The sequence below is a fragment of the Schistocerca americana genome, chromosome 4 (genome assembly GCF_021461395.2).
Source record: "Schistocerca americana isolate TAMUIC-IGC-003095 chromosome 4, iqSchAmer2.1, whole genome shotgun sequence".
In the NCBI taxonomy this organism is placed as follows: Eukaryota; Metazoa; Arthropoda; class Insecta; order Orthoptera; family Acrididae; genus Schistocerca; species Schistocerca americana.
The window spans coordinates 465,102,163-465,121,987 of NC_060122.1; the positions used below are offsets into that span (position 1 = coordinate 465,102,163).

Below are 19,825 nucleotides of genomic sequence, written 5' to 3' on the forward strand. Positions count from 1 at the left end.
AGCTATGAGCTATGAACACAAAATCTCTAGTACCTTCCACCGCGGAAGTCGAACACACGCCAGAACAAATGGACGTGGTCAGCCCATAGAGGGCTCCGCCTCCGCGGCGGCTATTCCGCGCAGTGAGGGCGCCACCGCTACGCCACGTGCAGACAGCGGCCAATAGCCGCTCCCTCTGGTTTCGTATATATGGACCTGCTCTGCCCTAGTCCAGTCAGTCTGGTACTCGCTCTGGATTGCGTTTCTGTCTCGAAGGTTTCAGATAGATTATATAATGGGAAGACAGAGATTTAGGAACCAGGTTTTAGATTGTAAGACATTTCCAGGGGCAGATATGAACTCTGACCACAATCTATTGGCTATGAAATGTAGACTAAAACTGAAGAAACTGCAAAAAGCAGGGAATTTAAGGAGATGGGACCTGGATAAACTCAAAGAACCAGAGAGAATTTCAGAGAGAGCATTAGGGAACGATTGACAAGAACGGGGGAAAGAAATACAGTAGAAGAAGAACGGGTAGCTTCAAGAGATGAAATATTAAATGCAACAGAGGTTCATGTAGGTAAAAAGATGAGGGCTAGTAGAAATCCTTGAGTAACTGAAGAGATATTGAATTTAATTGATGAAAAGAGAAAATATAAAAATACAGTAAATGAAGTAGGCAAAAAGGAATACAAATGTCTCAAAAATGAGATCGACAGGAAGTGGAAAATGCCTAAGTAGGGAATGGATAGAGGACAAATGTAAGGGTGTAGAGGCATATATCACTAGGGGTAAGATAGATACTGCCTACAGGAAAATTAAAGAGACCTTTGGAGAAAAGAGAACCACTTGTATGAATATCGAGAGCTCAGATGAAAAACCAGTTCTGAGAGAAGAAGGGAAAACAGAAAGGTGGAAGGGGTGCATAGAGGGTCTATACAAGGACGATGTAGCTGAGAGCAATATTATGGAAATGGAAGACGACATAACTGAAGATGAAATGGGTGATATGATACTGTGTGAAGTGTTTGACAGAGCACTAAAAAACCTAAGTCAAAACAAGGCCCCGGGAGTAGACAACATTCCATTATAACTACTGATAACAAAACTCTGCTATCTGGCGAGCAAGATGTATGAGACAGGCGAAATACCCTCAGACATCAAGAAGAATATAATAATTCCAATCCCAAAGGAAACAAGTGTTGACAGGTGTGAAAATTACCAAACTATCAGTTTAATAAGGCACAGCTGCAAAATACTAAAAAGAATTCTATACAGACGAATGGAGAAACTGGTAGAAACCAACCTCGAGGAAGATCCGTTTGGATTCCACAGAAATGTTGGAACACGTCAGGCAATACTGACCCTGCGACTTATCTAAGAAGATAGATTAAGGAAAGACAAACCTACATTTGTAGCATTGTAGACTTAGAGAAAGCTTTTGACAGTGTTGACTGGAATACCCTCTTTCAAATTCTGAAAGTGGCAGGGGTCAAATACATGGAGCAAAAGGCTATTTACAATTTGTACAGAAAGCAGATGGCAGTTATAAGAGCTGAGGGGCATGAAAGGGAAGCAGTTGTGGAGAACTGAGGTTTGCTGACAACATTGCATTTCTGTCAGAGACAGCGAAGGACCTGGAAGAGCAGTTGAAAGGAATGGACAGAGTTTTGAAAGGAGGATATAAGGTGAACATCAGCAAAAGCAAAACAAGGATAATGGAATGTAATCGAACTAAATCAGGTGATGCTGAGGGAATTGGATTAGGAAATAAGACAAAGTAGTTGATGAGTTTTTCTGTTTGGGAAGCAAAATAACTGATGATGGTCGAAGCAGAGAGGATATAAAATGTAGACTGGCAATGGCAAGGGAAGTGTTTCTGAAGGAGAGAAATTTGTTAACAACAAGTACAGATTTAAGTGTCAGGAAGTCTTCTTTGAAAGTATTTGTATTGAGTGTGGCCATGTATGGAAGTGAAACATGGACGATAAATAGTTTGGACAAGAAGAGAATAAAAGATTTTGAAACGTGGTTTTACAGAAGAATGGTGAAGATTAAATGGGTAGATCACATAACTAAGGAGGTACTGAATAGAATTGGGGAGAAGAGGAATTTGTGGCACAACTTGATTAGAAGAAGGAATTGGTTGATAGGACATGTTCTGAGGCACCAAGGGATCATCAATTTAGTATTGGACGGAAGTGCAGAGGGTAAAAATCATAGAAGGACACTAAGGCATGAATACACTAAACAGATTCAGAAGGATGTAGGTTGCAGTTGTTACTCGAGGATGAAGAAGCATGAACAGGTTAGAGTAGCATAGAGAGCCCCATCAAACCAGTCTCTGGACTGAAGACCACCACAACAACAACAACAATCACTTTTGTTAACTGTGCCACTTACAGTTTTTGTTTAATGCACATCACTTGTTTTACTTTGAAATCACATTAAAAATTTAGTTAATATAATTACCAAGATACTATAACTTTTTTCCAGTGGTGAACCGCTGAAAAAGAAGAAACGATTAGATCCTGCTATAATAAAGCACCGAGAAGAACGCCGAAAGAAGAAATTAGAGAAACAAATCAGAAGGTTGGAAAAACATGCTCGACAACTTAAACCAATTGATGAAGTTGAGGTTCCACTGAAATTGGTTGATCAGAAAGAGTAAGTATTAGCAGACAGATGCCTTTGACATGCACATTCTTTGTATTCATGTCGCTTTCAACTCCATTATTGTGTACTGTTGTAAAATATGCTGTTCAGTCACAGGATGCTTAGAATTTACATTTATAAAATTCATGTTGTACTTACAAATATTATGAAATAAATGACATATGCACATATTCATATGCCAGATTATTTGGCTTATTTTTGTATGAAAAATAACTAGTAAGATTATGAATTCAGTAAATATAGCTTCTGTGATACTACAAACATGTATATTCATTTGTCACAGGTTGTATGCTCGCCCACCTCCTGAATTGACTATAGAGGAAATTGACCGGAGATCTTTACTAGTGAAAGATTGGGCTCGATACAAATACAAGCAATCATTGTATGATTTACAACAGATTGATCGGCAGTTATTTTCACAACAACAGGCCTTGGATGAGCTGCGTAAGGAATCAGAGGAACTGTATCAAGAAGCCATTCAGGTTAGATTGAAGCATATTATTTTGAGCCAATGTAGTTAAGTTTAAAAAACTATTTATTTTATGGGAGTACTATGGTTAAGTTTTGGCACACACTGTTTTAATTTTCATTATAACATTTATTCATCTTAATCACAACTTTATATGATAATGACTGTATTTGATTGATCAGACAATTATTTTCAGATTATTAAAGCCTCATTACCGTGAGTTACTTCTCAAAAGTAGCATAAAAACATTTTTACTTATACTACATGTTTACTTATACTATTTCGGACAAGTTACTCATTGTAACATGTTTGTAATGACCTGAATATGATTTGATTACTAGGCCATTCAAAACCATTCATTCTTGTATCAATCTTACGCTAGAGATGTATGCAGCAAGAATATTATCTAAAGTTGATGATGCTTCACAGACTTCTTGCCATGTCAGGTTTGTATTCAGTCTCAGGCTTTTGAAGACTTCTTGTGTCATCATTCCTAGGAGATTGTAGTTGGCTATTAGATACCTTATTTATATTTAAAAACAAAGATGATGTGACTTACTATACGAAAGTGCTGGCAGGTCGATAGAAACACAAACAGACTCATACATACACACAAAATTCAAGCTTTCGCAACAAACTGTTGCCTCGTCAGGAAAGAGGGAAGGAGCGGGAAAGACGAAAGGAAGTGGGTTTTAAGGGAGAGGGTAAGGAGTCATTCCAATCCCGGGAGCGGAAAGACTTACCTTAGGGGGAAAAAAGGACGGGTATACACTCGCGCACACACACACATATCCATCCACACATATACAGACACAAGCAGACATCTTCAATAAAATTCTTAAGGGGAAGTCAGTTTTGTGTACCTTCGGTACACCATATATTCTTGGTGCCTGTGTCACTTGCTGGATGAATCTTCTGGCCTTGTCGAAGTTGATTCTAGAGTGCTTGAGCAGTGCCTGCGTCGTTTTGATTACCTTGGCCGTCGGATCTCCCTGAAGTTTCTTGTAGATAGGTTCTGCGAGAATATCTTCCATTCGTTTGTTGTAATCAGTTGTGTCCAAGACTACAGTGGCGTTGCCCTTATCTGCCTGTACCACTACTAAGTGGGGGTTGTCCCTGAGTTCCTTGATGGCATGGTATTCCTCAGCGTTGATGTTTTGCTTCGGTGGCTTTGCTCTATTCAGAACTCTGACCGTTTCCTGCCTGATCTTCTCCGCCTCGGCCTGTGGCAGATGACGTACCGAAGCCTCTACGGATTCTATGATATCTTCTTTTGGAACTCGCTTAGGTGCGACTGCAAAATTCATCCCCTTGGCCAGAATTGCTGTGGTTGCTTCGCTCAAGGTGTGGCTGGAGAGGTTGACCACTGTCCGTCGCCTGTCCAGTGTCAATGTTTCGCCCGTGGCTTTCTGTTGTAGTTTGTCGTACTTTCTCATCTGGCGGTTAGTAATACTATTGCTGGTCCTTGATGCTTGCTGAAAGGTTAACCTGTCGACTTTATCCCAGTCTTCCATCTGAAGTTTTCCGGCCAGAAATAGGTGCAGATCACACAAATTCCTGTTGTGAGCATCGAGACTTATGCGGATGTGGCGGATCCTTTCCTGTAGCAATGCTTTACTGGCTTTAACACAGATATTCCTCGCCTTGTTCGTTTATATGTGAGATGTCAACTGCAAAGAATACGGCACAACACTCGTGTCTCTGCATCTCTTCAAAAAAGGAAGGTCATTCAGCAGTTTACATCTTTTTAAATGCAGTGCTTCTAACTTCCTGATGTTTCCGTGGATTTCCTGCCCATACAGGTTGGTTAAATGTAAGCGTAGGCATCCGCGGCCGTTGTCTTCTTCAATAAAATTCTTCAGGGTATCAGACTGCATCGTCATATTTTAAAATGCGCCTACGTTTCGGCCAGCGTTGCAGCTAGCCTTCATCAGGGCCTTACGTTAACTGCTAAATGAACACACTTGGTTCCTTAAATAGCTGGACGAGAAAACCGTGTCGTTACTTGATTGGCTGTAAAAGGAGGAGGAGGAGGGGTGAAAGGTATGCTTTATTGGTGTTTCCTTTATTATCTGTCATTGGCTGAAATAGCTGTTTTCCATTGGTCTTTATATTAATCCACCCCATTGGAGGAGACGGGCGAATAGTGAACAGGTGATGGCTGTGACGTCACACTGTTTCCATGCTGTCCAGAAGCCGGCTGCGGCGTGCCATTGCTTTGTGTGCTCGCGACCACTACTGAGGCTCTCCGCGTGTCTGCATGGGCCGCCACGGCTCTGCCGCCGCTCCGTAGCCCTGCTATTGCAGGCAGCCAAGACCTCGGAAGCTTGTACCCGTCCTCTCTATTCATGTTGGCGGGTCTTTTGGCTATTTCTATCGCCTCTCTAATCTTTCTTTTGAAAGTGAGAGGTTGTTTCGCCAGGACGCAGGCTTCTTGAAAAATTATTGGTTTCCCGCACTCGTCTCGGTGTTCCGCCACTGCTGACTTAGTGTGTTGTTTCAGGCAGATATATCTTTCATGTTCCGAGAGCCTTGTGCTAATCGGACGTCCCGTCTCACCTATGTAGACTAATCCACACGCACAACCAATTTCATACACGCCAGCTGTGTGTAGTTTGTCAACTGCATCCTTGGTAGAACCGAGCATGTCTGATATTTTGTTTCTGCATCGGAAAATTGGTTTGATGTCGGCTTTTCGTAGAATTTTGCCAATACGTTTGGTGACCCCTTGTACATATGGTAACACAGCAATGCTCTGTGCCTCCTTCTCCTCTTCCCTATTAGTCTTCTCCCTTGTCAACATGGTGCTGTCTATCATCTGCTTCCCATAGCCATTAGTTCCGAAGATGGACCTGAGGCGTTCAAGTTCTGTCTTCAGATGTTCTTCGTCGCTTATCCTGTACGCTCTCTTCGTTAGCGTGTGCAGGGTGGACTTCTTCTGCGTGGGGTGATGGTGGGAGGAGGCGTAAGGTACCTGTCCGTATTGGTTGGTTTCCTGTACACTTTGTGGCCAAGTTTACCATCAGGTTTTCGATAAACTTCCACGTCGAGAAAAGGCAGCACCCCATTCTTCTCTGTTTCCATTGTAAACCGAATTTTCCTATGCTGTTGGTTAAGGTGCTTGTGGAAGTTCTGTAACTCCTCATCTCCATGGGCCCAGATGACGAAAGTATCATCGACATAGCGAAGCCAACAATTTGGATGTAATGGTGCGGACTGGAGGGCTGTTTCCTCAAATGCCTCCATGAAAATTTCTGCTGCGATCGGCGATAGGGGTGAGCCCATAGCTACACCGTCAGTTTGTTCATAAAATTGACCTCTCCACTTGAAATAGGTGGTCGTCAGACAGTGGCGCACAAGCTCACATATATCAGGTGCCACGCGTTCTTCTAGGATGTTCACAGTATCTGACGCTGGGACATTCGTGAATAGGGATTTGACGTCGAAACTAACCATCAGTTTATCGAAAACCTGATGGTAAACTTGGGCACAAAGTGTACAGGAAACCAACCAATACGGACAGGTACCTTACGCCTCCTCCCACCATCACCCCACGCAGAAGAAGTCCGCCCTGCACACACTAACGAAGAGAGCGTACAGGATAAGCGACGAAGAACATCTGAAGACAGAACTTGAACGCCTCAGGTCCATCTTCGGAACTAATGGCTATGGGAAGCAGATGATAGACAGCACCATGTCGACAAGGGAGAAGACTAATAGGGAAGAGGAGAAGGAGGCACAGAGCATTGCTGTGTTACCATATGTACAAGGGGTCACCGAACGTATTGGCAAAATTCTACGAAAAGCCGACATCAAACCAATTTTCCGATGCAGAAACAAAATATCAGACATGCTCGGTTCTACCAAGGATGCAGTTGACAAACTACACACAGCTGGCATGTATGAAATTGGTTGTGCATGTGGATTAGTCTACATAGGTGAGACGGGACTACCGATTAGCACAAGGCTCTCGGAACATGAAAGATATATCCGCCTGAAACAACACACTAAGTCAGCAGTGGCAGAACACCGAGACGAGTGCGGGAAACCAATATTTTTTCAAGAAGCCCGCGTCCTGGCGAAACAACCTCTCACTTTCAAAAGAAAGATTAGAGAGGCGATAGAAATAGCCAAAAGACCCGCCAACATGAATAGAGAGGACGGGTACAAGCTTTCGAGGTCTTGGCTGCCTGCAATAGCAGGGCTACGGAGCGGCGGTAGACCCATGGCGGCCCATGCAGACACGCGGAGAGCCGCAGTAGTGGTCGCGAGCACACAAAGCAATGGCACGCCGCATCCGGCTTCTGGACAGCATGGAAACAGTGTGACGTCACAGCCATCACCTGTTCGCTATTCGTCCGTCTCATCCAGTGGGGTGGATTAATATAAAGACCAATGGAAAACAGCTATTTCAGCCAATGACAGATAATAAAGGAAACACCAATAAAGCATACCTTTCACCCCTTCTCCTCCTCCTTTTACAGCCAATCAAGTAACGACACGGTTTTCTCGTGCAGCTATTTAAGGAACCAAGTGTGTTCATTTAGCAGTTAACGTAAGGCCCTGATGAAGACTAGCTGCAACGCTGGCCGAAATGTAGGCGCATTTTAAATTATGACGATGCGGTCTGATACCCTGAAGAATTTTATTGAAGAAGACAACGGCCGTGGAAGCCTACGCTTACACAAGCAGACATATTTAAAGACAAATAGTTTGGGCAGAGATGTCAGTTGAGGCGGAAGTGCAGAGGCAAAGATGATGTTGAATGACAGGTGAGGTATGAGTGGCGGCAACTTGAAATTAGCGGAGATTGAGGCCTGGTGGGTAACGGGAAGAAAGGATATATTGAAGAGCAAGTTCCCATCTCCGGAGTTTGGATAGGTTGGTGTTGGTGGGAAGTATCCAGATAACCCGGACGGTGTAACACTGTGCCAAGATGTGCTGGCCGTGCACCAAGGCATGTTTAGCCACAGGGTGATCCTCATTACCAACAAACACTGTCTGCCTGTGTCCATTCATGCGAATGGACAGTTTGTTGCTGGTCATTCCCACATAGAATGCATCACAGTGTAGGCAGGTCAGTTGGTAAATCACGTGGGTGCTTTCACATGTGGCTCTGCCTTTGATCGTGTACACCTTACGGGTTGCAGGACTGGAGTAGGTGGTGGTGGGAGTGTGCATGGGACAGGTTTTACACCGGGGGCGGTTACAAGGATAGGAGCCAGAGGGTAGGGAAGGTGGTTTGGGGATTTCATAGGGATGAACTAACAGGTTACGAAGGTTAGGTGGACGATGGAAAGACACTCTTGGTGGAGTGGGGAGGATTTCATGAAGGATGGATCTCATTTCAGGGCAGGATTTGAGGAAGTCGTATCCCTGCTGGAGAGCCACATTCAGAGTCTGGTCCAGTCCCGGAAAGTATCCTGTCACAAGTGGGGCACTTTTGTGGTTCTTCTGTGGGGGATTCTGGGTTTGAAGGGATGAGGAAGTGGCTCTGGTTATTTGCTTCTGTACCAGGTCGGGAGGGTAGTTGCGGGATGCGAAAGCTGTTGTCAGGTTGTTGGTGTAATGGTTCAGGGATTCTGGACTGGAGCAGATTCGTTTGCCACGAAGACCTAGGCTGTAGGGAAGGGACCGTTTGATGTGGAATGGGTGGCAGCTGTTATAATGGAGGTACTGTTGCTTGTTGGTGGGTTTGATGTGGACAGACGTGTGAAGCTGGCCATTGGACAGGTGGAGGTCAACGTCAAGGAAAGTGGCATGGGATTTGGAGTAGGACCAGGTGAATCTGATGGAACCAAAGGAGTTGAGGTTGGAGAGGAAATTCTGGAGTTCTTCTTCACTGTGAGTCCAGATCATGAAGATGTCATCAATAAATCTGTACCAAACTTTGGGTTGGCAGGCCTGGGTAACCAAGAAGGTTTCCTCTACGCGACCCATGAATAGGTTGGAGTACGAGGGGGCCATCCTGGTACCCATGGCTGTTCCCTTTAATTGTTGGTATGTCTGGCCTTCAAAAGTGAAGAAGTTGTGGGTCAGAATGAAGCTGGCTAAGGTAATAAGGAAAGAGGTTTTAGGTAGGGTGGCAGGTGATCGGCGTGAAACAAAGTGCTCCATCGCAGTGAGGTCCTGGACGTGTGGAATATTTGTGTATAAGGTAGTGGCATCAATGGTTACAAGGATGGTTTCCGGGGGTAACACATTGGATAAGGATTCCAGGCGTTCGAGAAAGTGGTTGTTGTCTTTGATGAAGGATGGGAGACTGCATGTAATGGGTTGAAGGTGTTGATCTACGTAGGCAGAGATACGTTCTGTGGGGGCTTGGTAACCAGCTACAATAGGGCGGTTGGGATGATTGGGTTTGTGGATTTTAGGAAGAAGGTAGAAGGTAGGGATGCGGGGTGTCGGTGGCGTCAGGAGGTTGATGGAGTCAGGTGAAAGGTTTTGCAGGGGGCCTAAGGTTCTGAGGATTCCTTGAAGATCCGCCTGGACATCGGGAATGGGGTTACCTTGGCAAACTTTGTATGTGGTGTTGTCTGAAAGCTGACGCAGTCCCTCAGCCACATACTCCCGACAATCAAGTACCACGGTCGTGGAACCCTTGTCCGCCGGAAGAATGACGATGGATCGGTCAGCCCTCAGATCACGGATAGCCTGGGCTTCAGCAGTGGTGATGTTGGGAGTAGGATTAAGGTTTTTTAAGAAGGATTGAGATGCAAGGCTGGAAGTCAGAAATTCCTGGAAGGTTTGGAGAGGGTGATTTTGAGGAAGAGGAGGTGGGTCCCGCTGCGACGGAGGACGGAACTGTTCCAGGCAGGGTTCAATTTGGATGGTGTCTTGGGGAGTTGGATCATTAGGAGTAGGATTAGGATCATTTTTCTTCGTGGCAAAGTGATATTTCCAGCAGAGAGTACGAGTGTAGGACAGTAAATCTTTGACGAGGGCTGTTTGGTTGAATCTGGGACTGGGGCTGAAGGTGAGGCCTTTGGATAGGACAGAGGTTTCGGATTGGGAGAGAGGTTTGGAGGAAAGGTTAACTACTGAATTAGGGTGTTGTGGTTCCAGATTGTGTTGATTGGAATTTTGAGGTTTTGGAGAGAGTGGAGCTGGAAGTGGGAGATTGAGTAGATGGGAGAGACTGGGTTTGTGTGCAATGAGAGGAGGTTGAGGTTCGCTGGAAAGGTTGTGAAGGGTGAGTGAGTTGCCTTTCCAGAGATGGGAAACCAGGAGATTGGATAGTTTTTTGAGGTGGAGGGTGGCATGCTGTTCTAATTTACGGTTGACCTGTAGGAGGATGCTCTGAACAGCCGGTGTGGATGTGGGAGAGGAAAGATTAAGGACTTTTATTAAGGATAGGAGTTGACGGGTGTGTTCATTGGCTGAGTTAATGTGTAGGTGAAGGATTAGGTGGGTGAGGGCAATGGATTGTTCAGTTTGGAACTGGTATAGGGACTGATGGAAAGAAGGGTTGCAGCCAGAGATGGGAACTTCAAGTGTGAGGCCTTTGGGGGTAATGCCAAATGTCAGACAAGCCTGACAAAATAGAATATGGGAGCGTAATCTGGCTAGGGCGAAGGCATGTTTGCGGAGGGAATGTAAATAAAACTTAATGGGGTCGTTGTGGGGGTGTTGTGAGGGTGACATGGTATTAGAAGGTGGAAAGTGTAACATGAGGAAATGAAAATGAAAATAAAAATATATGGGGAGGGATAAAGGTGGACTGGAAAGTAACTGGAGATCTAGTGTGAAAAAAGGCGAAACGGTGTTGGTTACAGCTGGGCTATGTTGGACTTGGGTTGGTAGACAACGATGTGCACGAAGGTTAGGTGGTTGTGTTGCTGCCAAAACACGTTAGAGGACTGAGAAATTCGGGAAAATTTCGAAAAAACTGCGTGTAATATATTAAAAGGAGTGGTTTTGTGGTGGCAGATTATGAAAATGAGGCTAACAATTGTCTGACGAAGAAATAATGACGTTAAAACCTGTGGGAAGCGGCTAAAAATTATCAGTGATGTGGGAAAAACGGAAATGGAAATAAAGCGAAAGTTATTAGAACTAGCCGAAATGTTTGTTTAAGAGGTGAAAGGAACTGTTTGTGTACTAGAAATGTTGGATTTTATAGCGGCGGTAGTGTTGAAAGCGGCAAAAAAATTTTTTTGGTTATGGTTTGGAAGTGGGTTACGTATTATTGAGTATATATAGGCGGGATAAAATTCTATAGCAGCTTACGGTAAAAAGGAGGAGGTGAATACAAAGTGAAACTACTGGCAAAAACAGAAAGAGAAAATAAGACGACAGAAAAGATTTCGAAATGCAACAGTGACAATAACAAACGTAATTGTTGGGTTCAAATTAATGATATCAATATAATAGAAGGAAACATTCCACGCGGGAAAAATATATTTAAAAACAAAGATGATGTGACTTACCATACGAAAGCGCTGGCAGGTCGATAGAAACCAAAACAGACACATACATACACACAAAATTCAAGCTTTCGCAACAAACTGTTGCCTCATCAGGAAAGAGGGAAGGAGCGGGAAAGACGAAAGGAAGTGGGTTTTAAGGGAGAGGGTAAGGAGTCATTCCAATCCCGGGAGCGGAAAGACTTACCTCAGGGGGAAAAAAGGACGGGTATACACTCGCACACACACACATATCCATCCACACATATACAGACACAAGCAGACATATTTAAAGACAAAGAGTTTGGGCAGAGATGTCAGTCGAGGCGGAAGTTCAGAGGCAAAGATGATGTTGAATGACAGGTGAGGTATGAGTGGCGGCAACTTGAAATTAGTGGAGATTGAGGCCTGGTGGGCAACGGGAAGAGAGGATACATTGAAGAGCAAGTTCCCAAAACCGGAGTTTGGATAGGTTGGTGTTGGTGGGAAGTATCCTCCGTCGCAGCGGGACCCACCTCCTCTTCCTCAAAATCACCCTCTCCAAACCTTCCAGGAATTTCTGACTTCCAGCCTTGCATCTCAATCCTTCTTAAAAAACCTTAATCCTACTCCCAACATCACCACTGCTGAAGCCCAGGCTATCCGTGATCTGAGGGCTGACCGATCCATCGTCATTCTTCCGGCGGACAAGGGTTCCACGACCGTGGTACTTGATTGTCGGGAGTATGTGGCTGAGGGACTGCGTCAGCTTTCAGACAACACCACATACAAAGTTTGCCAAGGTAACCCCATTCCCGATGTCCAGGCGGATCTTCAAGGAATCCTCAGAACCTTAGGCCCCCTGCAAAACCTTTCACCTGACTCCATCAACCTCCTGACGCCACCGACACCCCGCATCCCTACCTTCTACCTTCTTCCTAAAATCCACAAACCCAATCATCCCAACCGCCCTATTGTAGCTGGTTACCAAGCCCCCACAGAACGTATCTCTGCCTACGTAGATCAACACCTTCAACCCATTACATGCAGTCTCCCATCCTTCATCAAAGACAACAACCACTTTCTCGAACGCCTGGAATCCTTATCCAATGTGTTACCCCCGGAAACCATCCTTGTAACCATTGATGCCACTACCTTATACACAAATATTCCACATGTCCAGGACCTCACTGCGATGGAGCACTTTGTTTCACGCCGATCACCTGCCACCCTACCTAAAACCTCTTTCCTCATTACCTTAGCCAGCTTCATTCTGACCCACAACTTCTTCACTTTTGAAGGCCAGACATACCAACAATTAAAGGGAACAGCCATGGGTACCAGAATGGCCCCCTCGTACTCCAACCTATTCATGGGTCGCTTAGAGGAAGCCTTCTTGGTTACCCAGGCCTGCCAACCCAAAGTTTGGTACAGATTTATTAATGACATCTTCATGATCTGGACTCACAGTGAAGAAGAACTCCAGAATTTCCTCTCCAACCTCACCTCCTTTGGTTCCATCAGATTCACCTGGTCCTACTCCAAATCCCATGCCACTTTCCTTGACGTTGACCTCCACCTGTCCAATGGCCAGCTTCACACGTCTGTCCACATCAAACCCACCAACAAGCAACAGTACCTCCATTATGACAGCTGCCACCCATTCCACATCAAACGGTCCCTTCCCTACAGCCTAGGTCTTCGTGGCAAACGAATCTGCTCCAGTCCAGAATCCCTGAACCATTACACCAACAACCTGACAACAGCTTTCGCATCCCGCAACTACCCTCCCAACCTGGTACAGAAGCAAATAACCAGAGCCACTTCCTCATCCCTTCAAACCCAGAATCCCCCACAGAACCACAAAAGTGCCCCACTTGTGACAGGATACTTTCCGCGACTGGACCAGACTCTGAATGTGGCTCTCCAGCAGGGATACGACTTCCTCAAATCCTGCCCTGAAATGAGATCCATCCTTCATGAAATCCTCCCCACTCCACCAAGAGTGTCTTTCCATCGTCCACCTGACCTTCGTAACCTGTTAGTTCATCCCTATGAAATCCCCAAACCACCTTCCCTACCCTCTGGCTCCTATCCTTGTAACCGCCCCCGGTGTAAAACCTGTCCCATGCACCCTCCCACCACCACCTTCTCCAGTCCTGTAACTCGGAAGGTGTACACGATCAAAGGCAGAGCCACATGTGAAAGCACCCACGTGATTTACCAACTGACCTGCCTACAATGTGATGCATTCTATGTGGGAATGACCAGCAACAAACTGTCCATTCGCATGAATGGTCGCAGGCAGACAGTGTTTGTTGGTAATGAGGATCACCCTGTGGCTATACATGCCTTGGTGCACGGCCAGCACATCTTGGCACAGTGTTACACCGTCTGGGTTATCTGGATACTTCCCACCAACACCAACCTATCCGAACTCCGGAGATGGGAACTTGCTCTTCAATATATCCTCTCTTCCCGTTACCCACCAGGCCTCAATCTCCACTAATTTCAAGTTGCTGCCACTCATACCGCACCTGTCATTCAACATCATCTTTGCCTCTGCACTTCCGCCTCGACTGACATCTCTGCCCAAACTCTTTGTCTTTAAATATGTCTGCTTGTGTCTGTATATGTGTGGATGGATATGTGTGTGTGTACGAGTGTATACCCGTCCTTTTTTCCCCCTAAGGTAAGTCTTTCCGCTCCAGGGATTGGAGTGACTCCTTACCCTCTCCCTTAAAACCCACTTCCTTTCGTCTTTCCCGCTCCTTCCCTCTTTCCTGATGAGGCAACAGTTTGTTGCGAAAGCTTGAATTTTGTGTGTATGTATGTGTCTGTCTGTGTTTCTATCGACCTGCCAGCGCTTTCGTATGGTAAGTCACATCATCTTTGTTTTTAAATATATTTTTCCCGCGTGGAATGTTTCCCTCTATTATATAGATACTTTATTTAGTTTGACAAATTATGTCATAGAGATGTCATGAAGTTACAGAACTATAGAACTTCTTACACTGCCAGGGATTATGTCTATGTCTATAACTGAAGAACATTGATACCGATACTGAAGCATTTATTGAAAAATATCATAGCAAAAAGAAGCTTTGTAAGGGATCTTTGGATTCTTGCACCAAGATGCCACGACATATACTCCTTAATGGTATTAAAGGTTAATAAATGAGTGAATTTAGCCTGAAGTGTGCAATTCACAATTACAATCCTAAAAGTAAAAATAATTTCCATTTAGGTTTTGTGCCCCTGCCTAGTATTCAAAATAGTGTTTAATATTCTGGTGCAAAAGCCACAGCAGTGTCATAAGAATGTTAACTCATGTCAGTAGGCTAAATGTTCTTAAACCTTGGGCTTCAAGTGGCATCAGTTTATCAAGGAAACTAAGAGAGGACTTTATTTAGCTCAAAGAATGTTCATTAATTTATTCATTCATGCACATGCAAGAGATTGTGTACTTCACTGAAAAAACAGTGGTAGTTCAGAAGTTCCTGGAATGTTTTCAGCTGTTACATGTGCCTATAAGCTACAAAATAATCAACAATAGGAGACTAGTTCTCTTCCTCATTTTTGTTCATCATCAATGTTTTTTTCATTTGTACTACTTTGTCAAGTAAGTGTCAATGTCTTGTTTCTCTGCTTTTAATCTGCAATAACTGGATAGTGAACTAAATGCAATCATATCCAGCATTTCTCATTTAACTATTTAATGATTTTCAGAAATACATACTATATCTACACGATTCATTGGCAGTAGTTCTAAGCAAATCTTAAATTCATTTTAATTCTTTAATAAGTCAAAGTAACAAAATTACTTTAATCCTCTATTATTTTGACTAGTTCTGGACTTAAATTTTGAATGACACAAACTACCCTTTATATTTTAGTCTTAACTCAGAGTTCACCCTAAAACAGGTGTTGCCATCAAACACTTCCCTTTTCCAGTGATCTACTGGAAATGCCTAGTAAATCCTCGCCTGCTGATAGGAGCAGCAGAAATCCCGCATTGTATGTGGAAATACCTAGGAGCACTAGAGGAAAAGAATTTGTGGATGACCAGCTGTCCCTGGTTTCACTTCAAGTAATTACATCTTCATGTATTTCATCACTATTGACATACTTTTTTCACTTAATTCAATTCATAAATTCCCCAAGGGGCAGGGTGAGCCATGTTACTGTACTGGCTCTGTTCTCCAAGAGATGTTTTTCTCTAGTATCCCATGGGAGAAACTCTAGTAGTAATGTACAGAAATCATTTGTGGAAATGTCTGAATCAATGAGAGTTTGAGTTAGGCTCAGATAAAGTAATAGGTAAGGGGCCTCTTTGTAAACAGCAGGAAATCATGGTCTGAGTATCAGTCTGGCACAAATTTTAAGTGGTAGTAACATATTCATTACACTGTAGGTTGATCATTTCTGTATTTTGTCAATGATATCATTCCATCATTAATTTCGTCACTGTCAACCTATTTTGTTGCATTTAATTCATGTAAGAGCTGTGATTTGTTGTGGTAGTATCATCTTGAGCTAGTCAAGTGCGAAAATTTGTGTAGCAGTTGGCACATCGTTAGTCACTTCTTTACATAACATGTTTTAAAGTGATGCTAAACCAGGAAGACTCCTTTTTTGTTTGACAGTTGGAACATTTTTTTTAATATATAAATATGAAAGTTCCTCCCTTCAGTTTATTGGGTCTACATGAATATAGAGATAGTTGAAAATCTCCTGCATTAAGATTTTCTAGCATTATGTTACCTCAGCTAGGTCAAGACAACATTGAACATTCATTACTATTGCAATTCCTTGTATTAAAATATAGACAAGTGTGTCTTTTTTAGTCCTCTCAGTTTGTGGGACTGCATTTTTTATGTAATAAATCTGTAGTACAACTGTCTGGAACTCTTGTGTTTGTAATAGCGTCTCCATCAGCATAATGATTTTTTGAAGCACAGAGAATTGATCTTTTCATGCTGGCCCTCATTGCTCAAATTTTTTTCTGTGTTCTGGCTCTTTCAGAAAATTTCTTATTCAGGTTTGCATTTATGGAGAGTAAGAGAATGCTGTTGTCATCCACAACCTGAGAGAATCAGATATAAGTTCTTCAGTAACTGCAATACTTCACAATTTTATTAAGTTATGGCCTAAATTTCCAAAAATACATCTGCAGTCATCTGTGTGTTGTTACCAGAAAGTGCTCATTTGTTCACTGTCTTTGTTACATGAAAAATGATGTGGTAGCAAATAAAGTATTATGTGACGAACTATCAGAAATAAAAAATTTACGAGATATGACAGGGAAAATCTTCAAATTAAGGCCAGTTGCTACACTAAAATTATTTTCCTTGAAGCTGAACAAAAATAAAGTGGATATAGTGTAATTAAAAATCACTACATTATTCCTGAAACATAACAGAAAAAAATACACACAAAATGTCATTGTAAATATCGGAACCTTATATTTTCAAATTCCCTATGTTTGAGCCTGAATATTACTCACAATTTGCAGTTGTTGTGGTAACATCACAACAACATAGTAATTGTTGCTACACAATGAAATATACTCAAAATTTCAATCTGGATGTCCCAACTATTTATGATAGTGTTTACAGAGGCAGCGTATTTTAATATGCTGCACTTTATATTCATTGGCTAATTTGTGATGAGCTGTAAATTGATGTCTGTAAACATCAAGCCTAGAGGAAAATTGTTTTCTGTTAGTTCATTTTATATGAATTATTCTTTTGATGATGAAAATTGTAAGAAAGAAACAGCAAAGATGAAGAAAGGCAACCAGTTACCTCTAATGGAGTATTGGATGATCTGACTAAATCTAAGAAAAATGAAAATATTTAAGAGTAACCGAAATGAGATTAGTGACAAATTTGCTATTGAAATTGGGGACTGTATGATAGAGGAAGTGGCACTTTAAAACTAAAGTAATAATGATGGATGAGCAGGAGAGATGTAAGAATCAGAGCAGCACATCAAAAAGAACATGTATCACCATAAGAAGTTTACTAGTATGAACATAGACCTTAATTTAAGAAAGTAATTTCTGAGAATGTATGCCTGAAGCACAGCATTGTACAGAAGTGAATCATGGACTATGGGAAAACTGAAAAATAAGAGAGTCAGAAGGTTTGCATTGTGGTGTTACAGAAAATGCTGAAAATAATGTAGATGGTGAAATGAGAAATCAGGAAGGCGTCTGTAGAATGGCAAATACAGAGTAGAAGAAGGATAATACTATGAAAAGGAAGACTACCAAATAGATGAGATGTTCAGTTGCAGACAGGCACAACAAAAAAGCAGCTATACATTTGAGCTTTCAATCAAAAGGCCTTCTTTTAAAGTAGAAAGCACACACACATTCTTGCAAGCACAACTCACACACACATGACCACTGTGTCTAGCCTCTGAGGCCAGACTGTGAGTGACTGTCCCTGCTGGGGGAAGCAATTCATGGGTGAGGGGAAGGGGGGGGGGGGGCATGACGACTAAGGAGGAGGCTGGGGTAACTAGGGGGAGGGCTTGTAGGGTTGGGATGAAGGAGGGTGTATTGCTGCTTGTGGGAAGAACAGAGTAGGGCTGCTAGATGCAGTCAGGAGGTTTAATTCAGAGAGGGGGGGGGGGGGGGGGGGGGTTGTACCTTTTACAGAAACAGATCTTGCATGCCTCGTTGCCTAGTCTCGCTGGTCATCTACAACCTCTCACATTCCCACTGTTCAGCCAAAAAGAAGGAGCATTCCTCTCATTAGTCAGTGCCACCCAAGACTGGAACAACTCAATCACATTCTCTACCAGCGTTTTGACCACCTGTTGTCATGTCCAGAAATGAGGAATATCATACACATCCTTCTTCCCAACCCTCCCACAGTGGCATTCCACTGTCAACCAAACCTATGGAATATCATTGTCTGCCCCTTGTTCATTCCTGTTCCCAATGCATTGCCTTGTGGCATATGTCCCTGCAATAGACCTAAATGTATGACAGATCTCATACATTCGTCCACCAATCTGGTCACAGGCATCACTTATCCATTCAAAGGCTGGGCCACCTGTGAAAGACATCAAGTGATCTACAAACTAAGCTGTAACCACTGTGCTGCTTTCCCATGAGCATGATAACCAACAAACTGTCTTTCAGCATGAATGACCATCGACAAACTGTGGCAACAAGAAAGCTGAACCATACGGTTGCAGACACAACATGCTTCACTTCAATGACTGCTTCAAAGCATGCACCATCTGGATCCTTCCTACCAACACCAGTTTTTATGAATTGCCCAGTTGGGAATTTTCTCTGTGGTGTATCATATACCACATTACTGTAACCCCTTCGGCCTCAGCATTCACTAATCTGTATTCTCTACCCCCTTCCCTGCTCCCACTCCAGCACTACACAGCCTTTTATTCCACCTGCACACCAACTAGTCCTTTCCCCCTCTTCCACTTCTCTCATTTTTCACTCCACCTACCCTCCCTCCCCCTCACCCTGCCTCCCCCATACCTTTCAACTACAAATAGCAGCCCTACCTTGTTCCCTCTATTTCCCTGCAAGCTCACAAAAGCAGCACTAAACTCTTCCCCACCCCTACCCTGCTGTCCCTCCCCCTCCCCACCACAGTCTCCTCCTTGCCCCCAGCACCCACAGATCGCTTCCCCCATCAGATGCAGTTGCTTGCAGTCCACCTCAGTGGCCAGAGACAGTGATCATGCGGGTGTGGGTTGTTCTTGCGTGAATGTGTCTGTGCTTTGTACTTTAGGAAAAGGCCTTTTGGCTAAAAACTCAACTTTTCATTGTGCTTATCTGCAACTCAGCATCTCTTCTATATGGTGAGAAGCAATCTATCTTTTTCATAACATTGTCATTATTCCACACTGGATTTTCCATTATTTTAATAGAAGGGACAGAACAATAGAATTTGGGTTAAGAAATCAGGAATAAATTTCATGGTGCCACAGGATGAGAGGCTAAAAATGTAGAGGAAAACAGAGAATATATGCAACAAATAAAGCAGGTTGCTACGTATAAGTGCTACACAGAGCTGAAAATATTAGCATCTCCCACCAATTTGCTGCAGGTAGATGCTCCCTTTCCTCCTTGTCTATCTCTCTCTCTCTCTCTTTGTTGTTTTTTTTTTTTTACTGAGAAACGAAAAGGTATTTATTCTCATAACTTACTGCTACCATCCCGTGGCTTAGCATTTCTCTATTTCACTACCCAGTTTCCTCCATGAAACTCTCCAGTTCAGCAAAATTGGTGAAAATTTCTTTTCATTGTTCTTTTTTAATGTACTTTATG

The 19,825-nt window shown here is 43.3% G+C and overlaps 1 protein-coding gene across 1 annotated transcript in view; it reads left to right on the top strand.

Moving 5' to 3' along the window:
* Positions 1–19,825, top strand: part of LOC124612993 (prefoldin subunit 3-like) — a 49,634-nt gene that overhangs the window by 29,154 nt on the left and 655 nt on the right. Inside the window, exons 3-4 of the mRNA XM_047141539.1 lie at positions 2,479–2,649; positions 2,942–3,140. Coding sequence (XP_046997495.1) covers positions 2,479–2,649; positions 2,942–3,140 — 370 coding nt within the window. The remainder of the gene's footprint in view (positions 1–2,478; positions 2,650–2,941; positions 3,141–19,825) is intronic.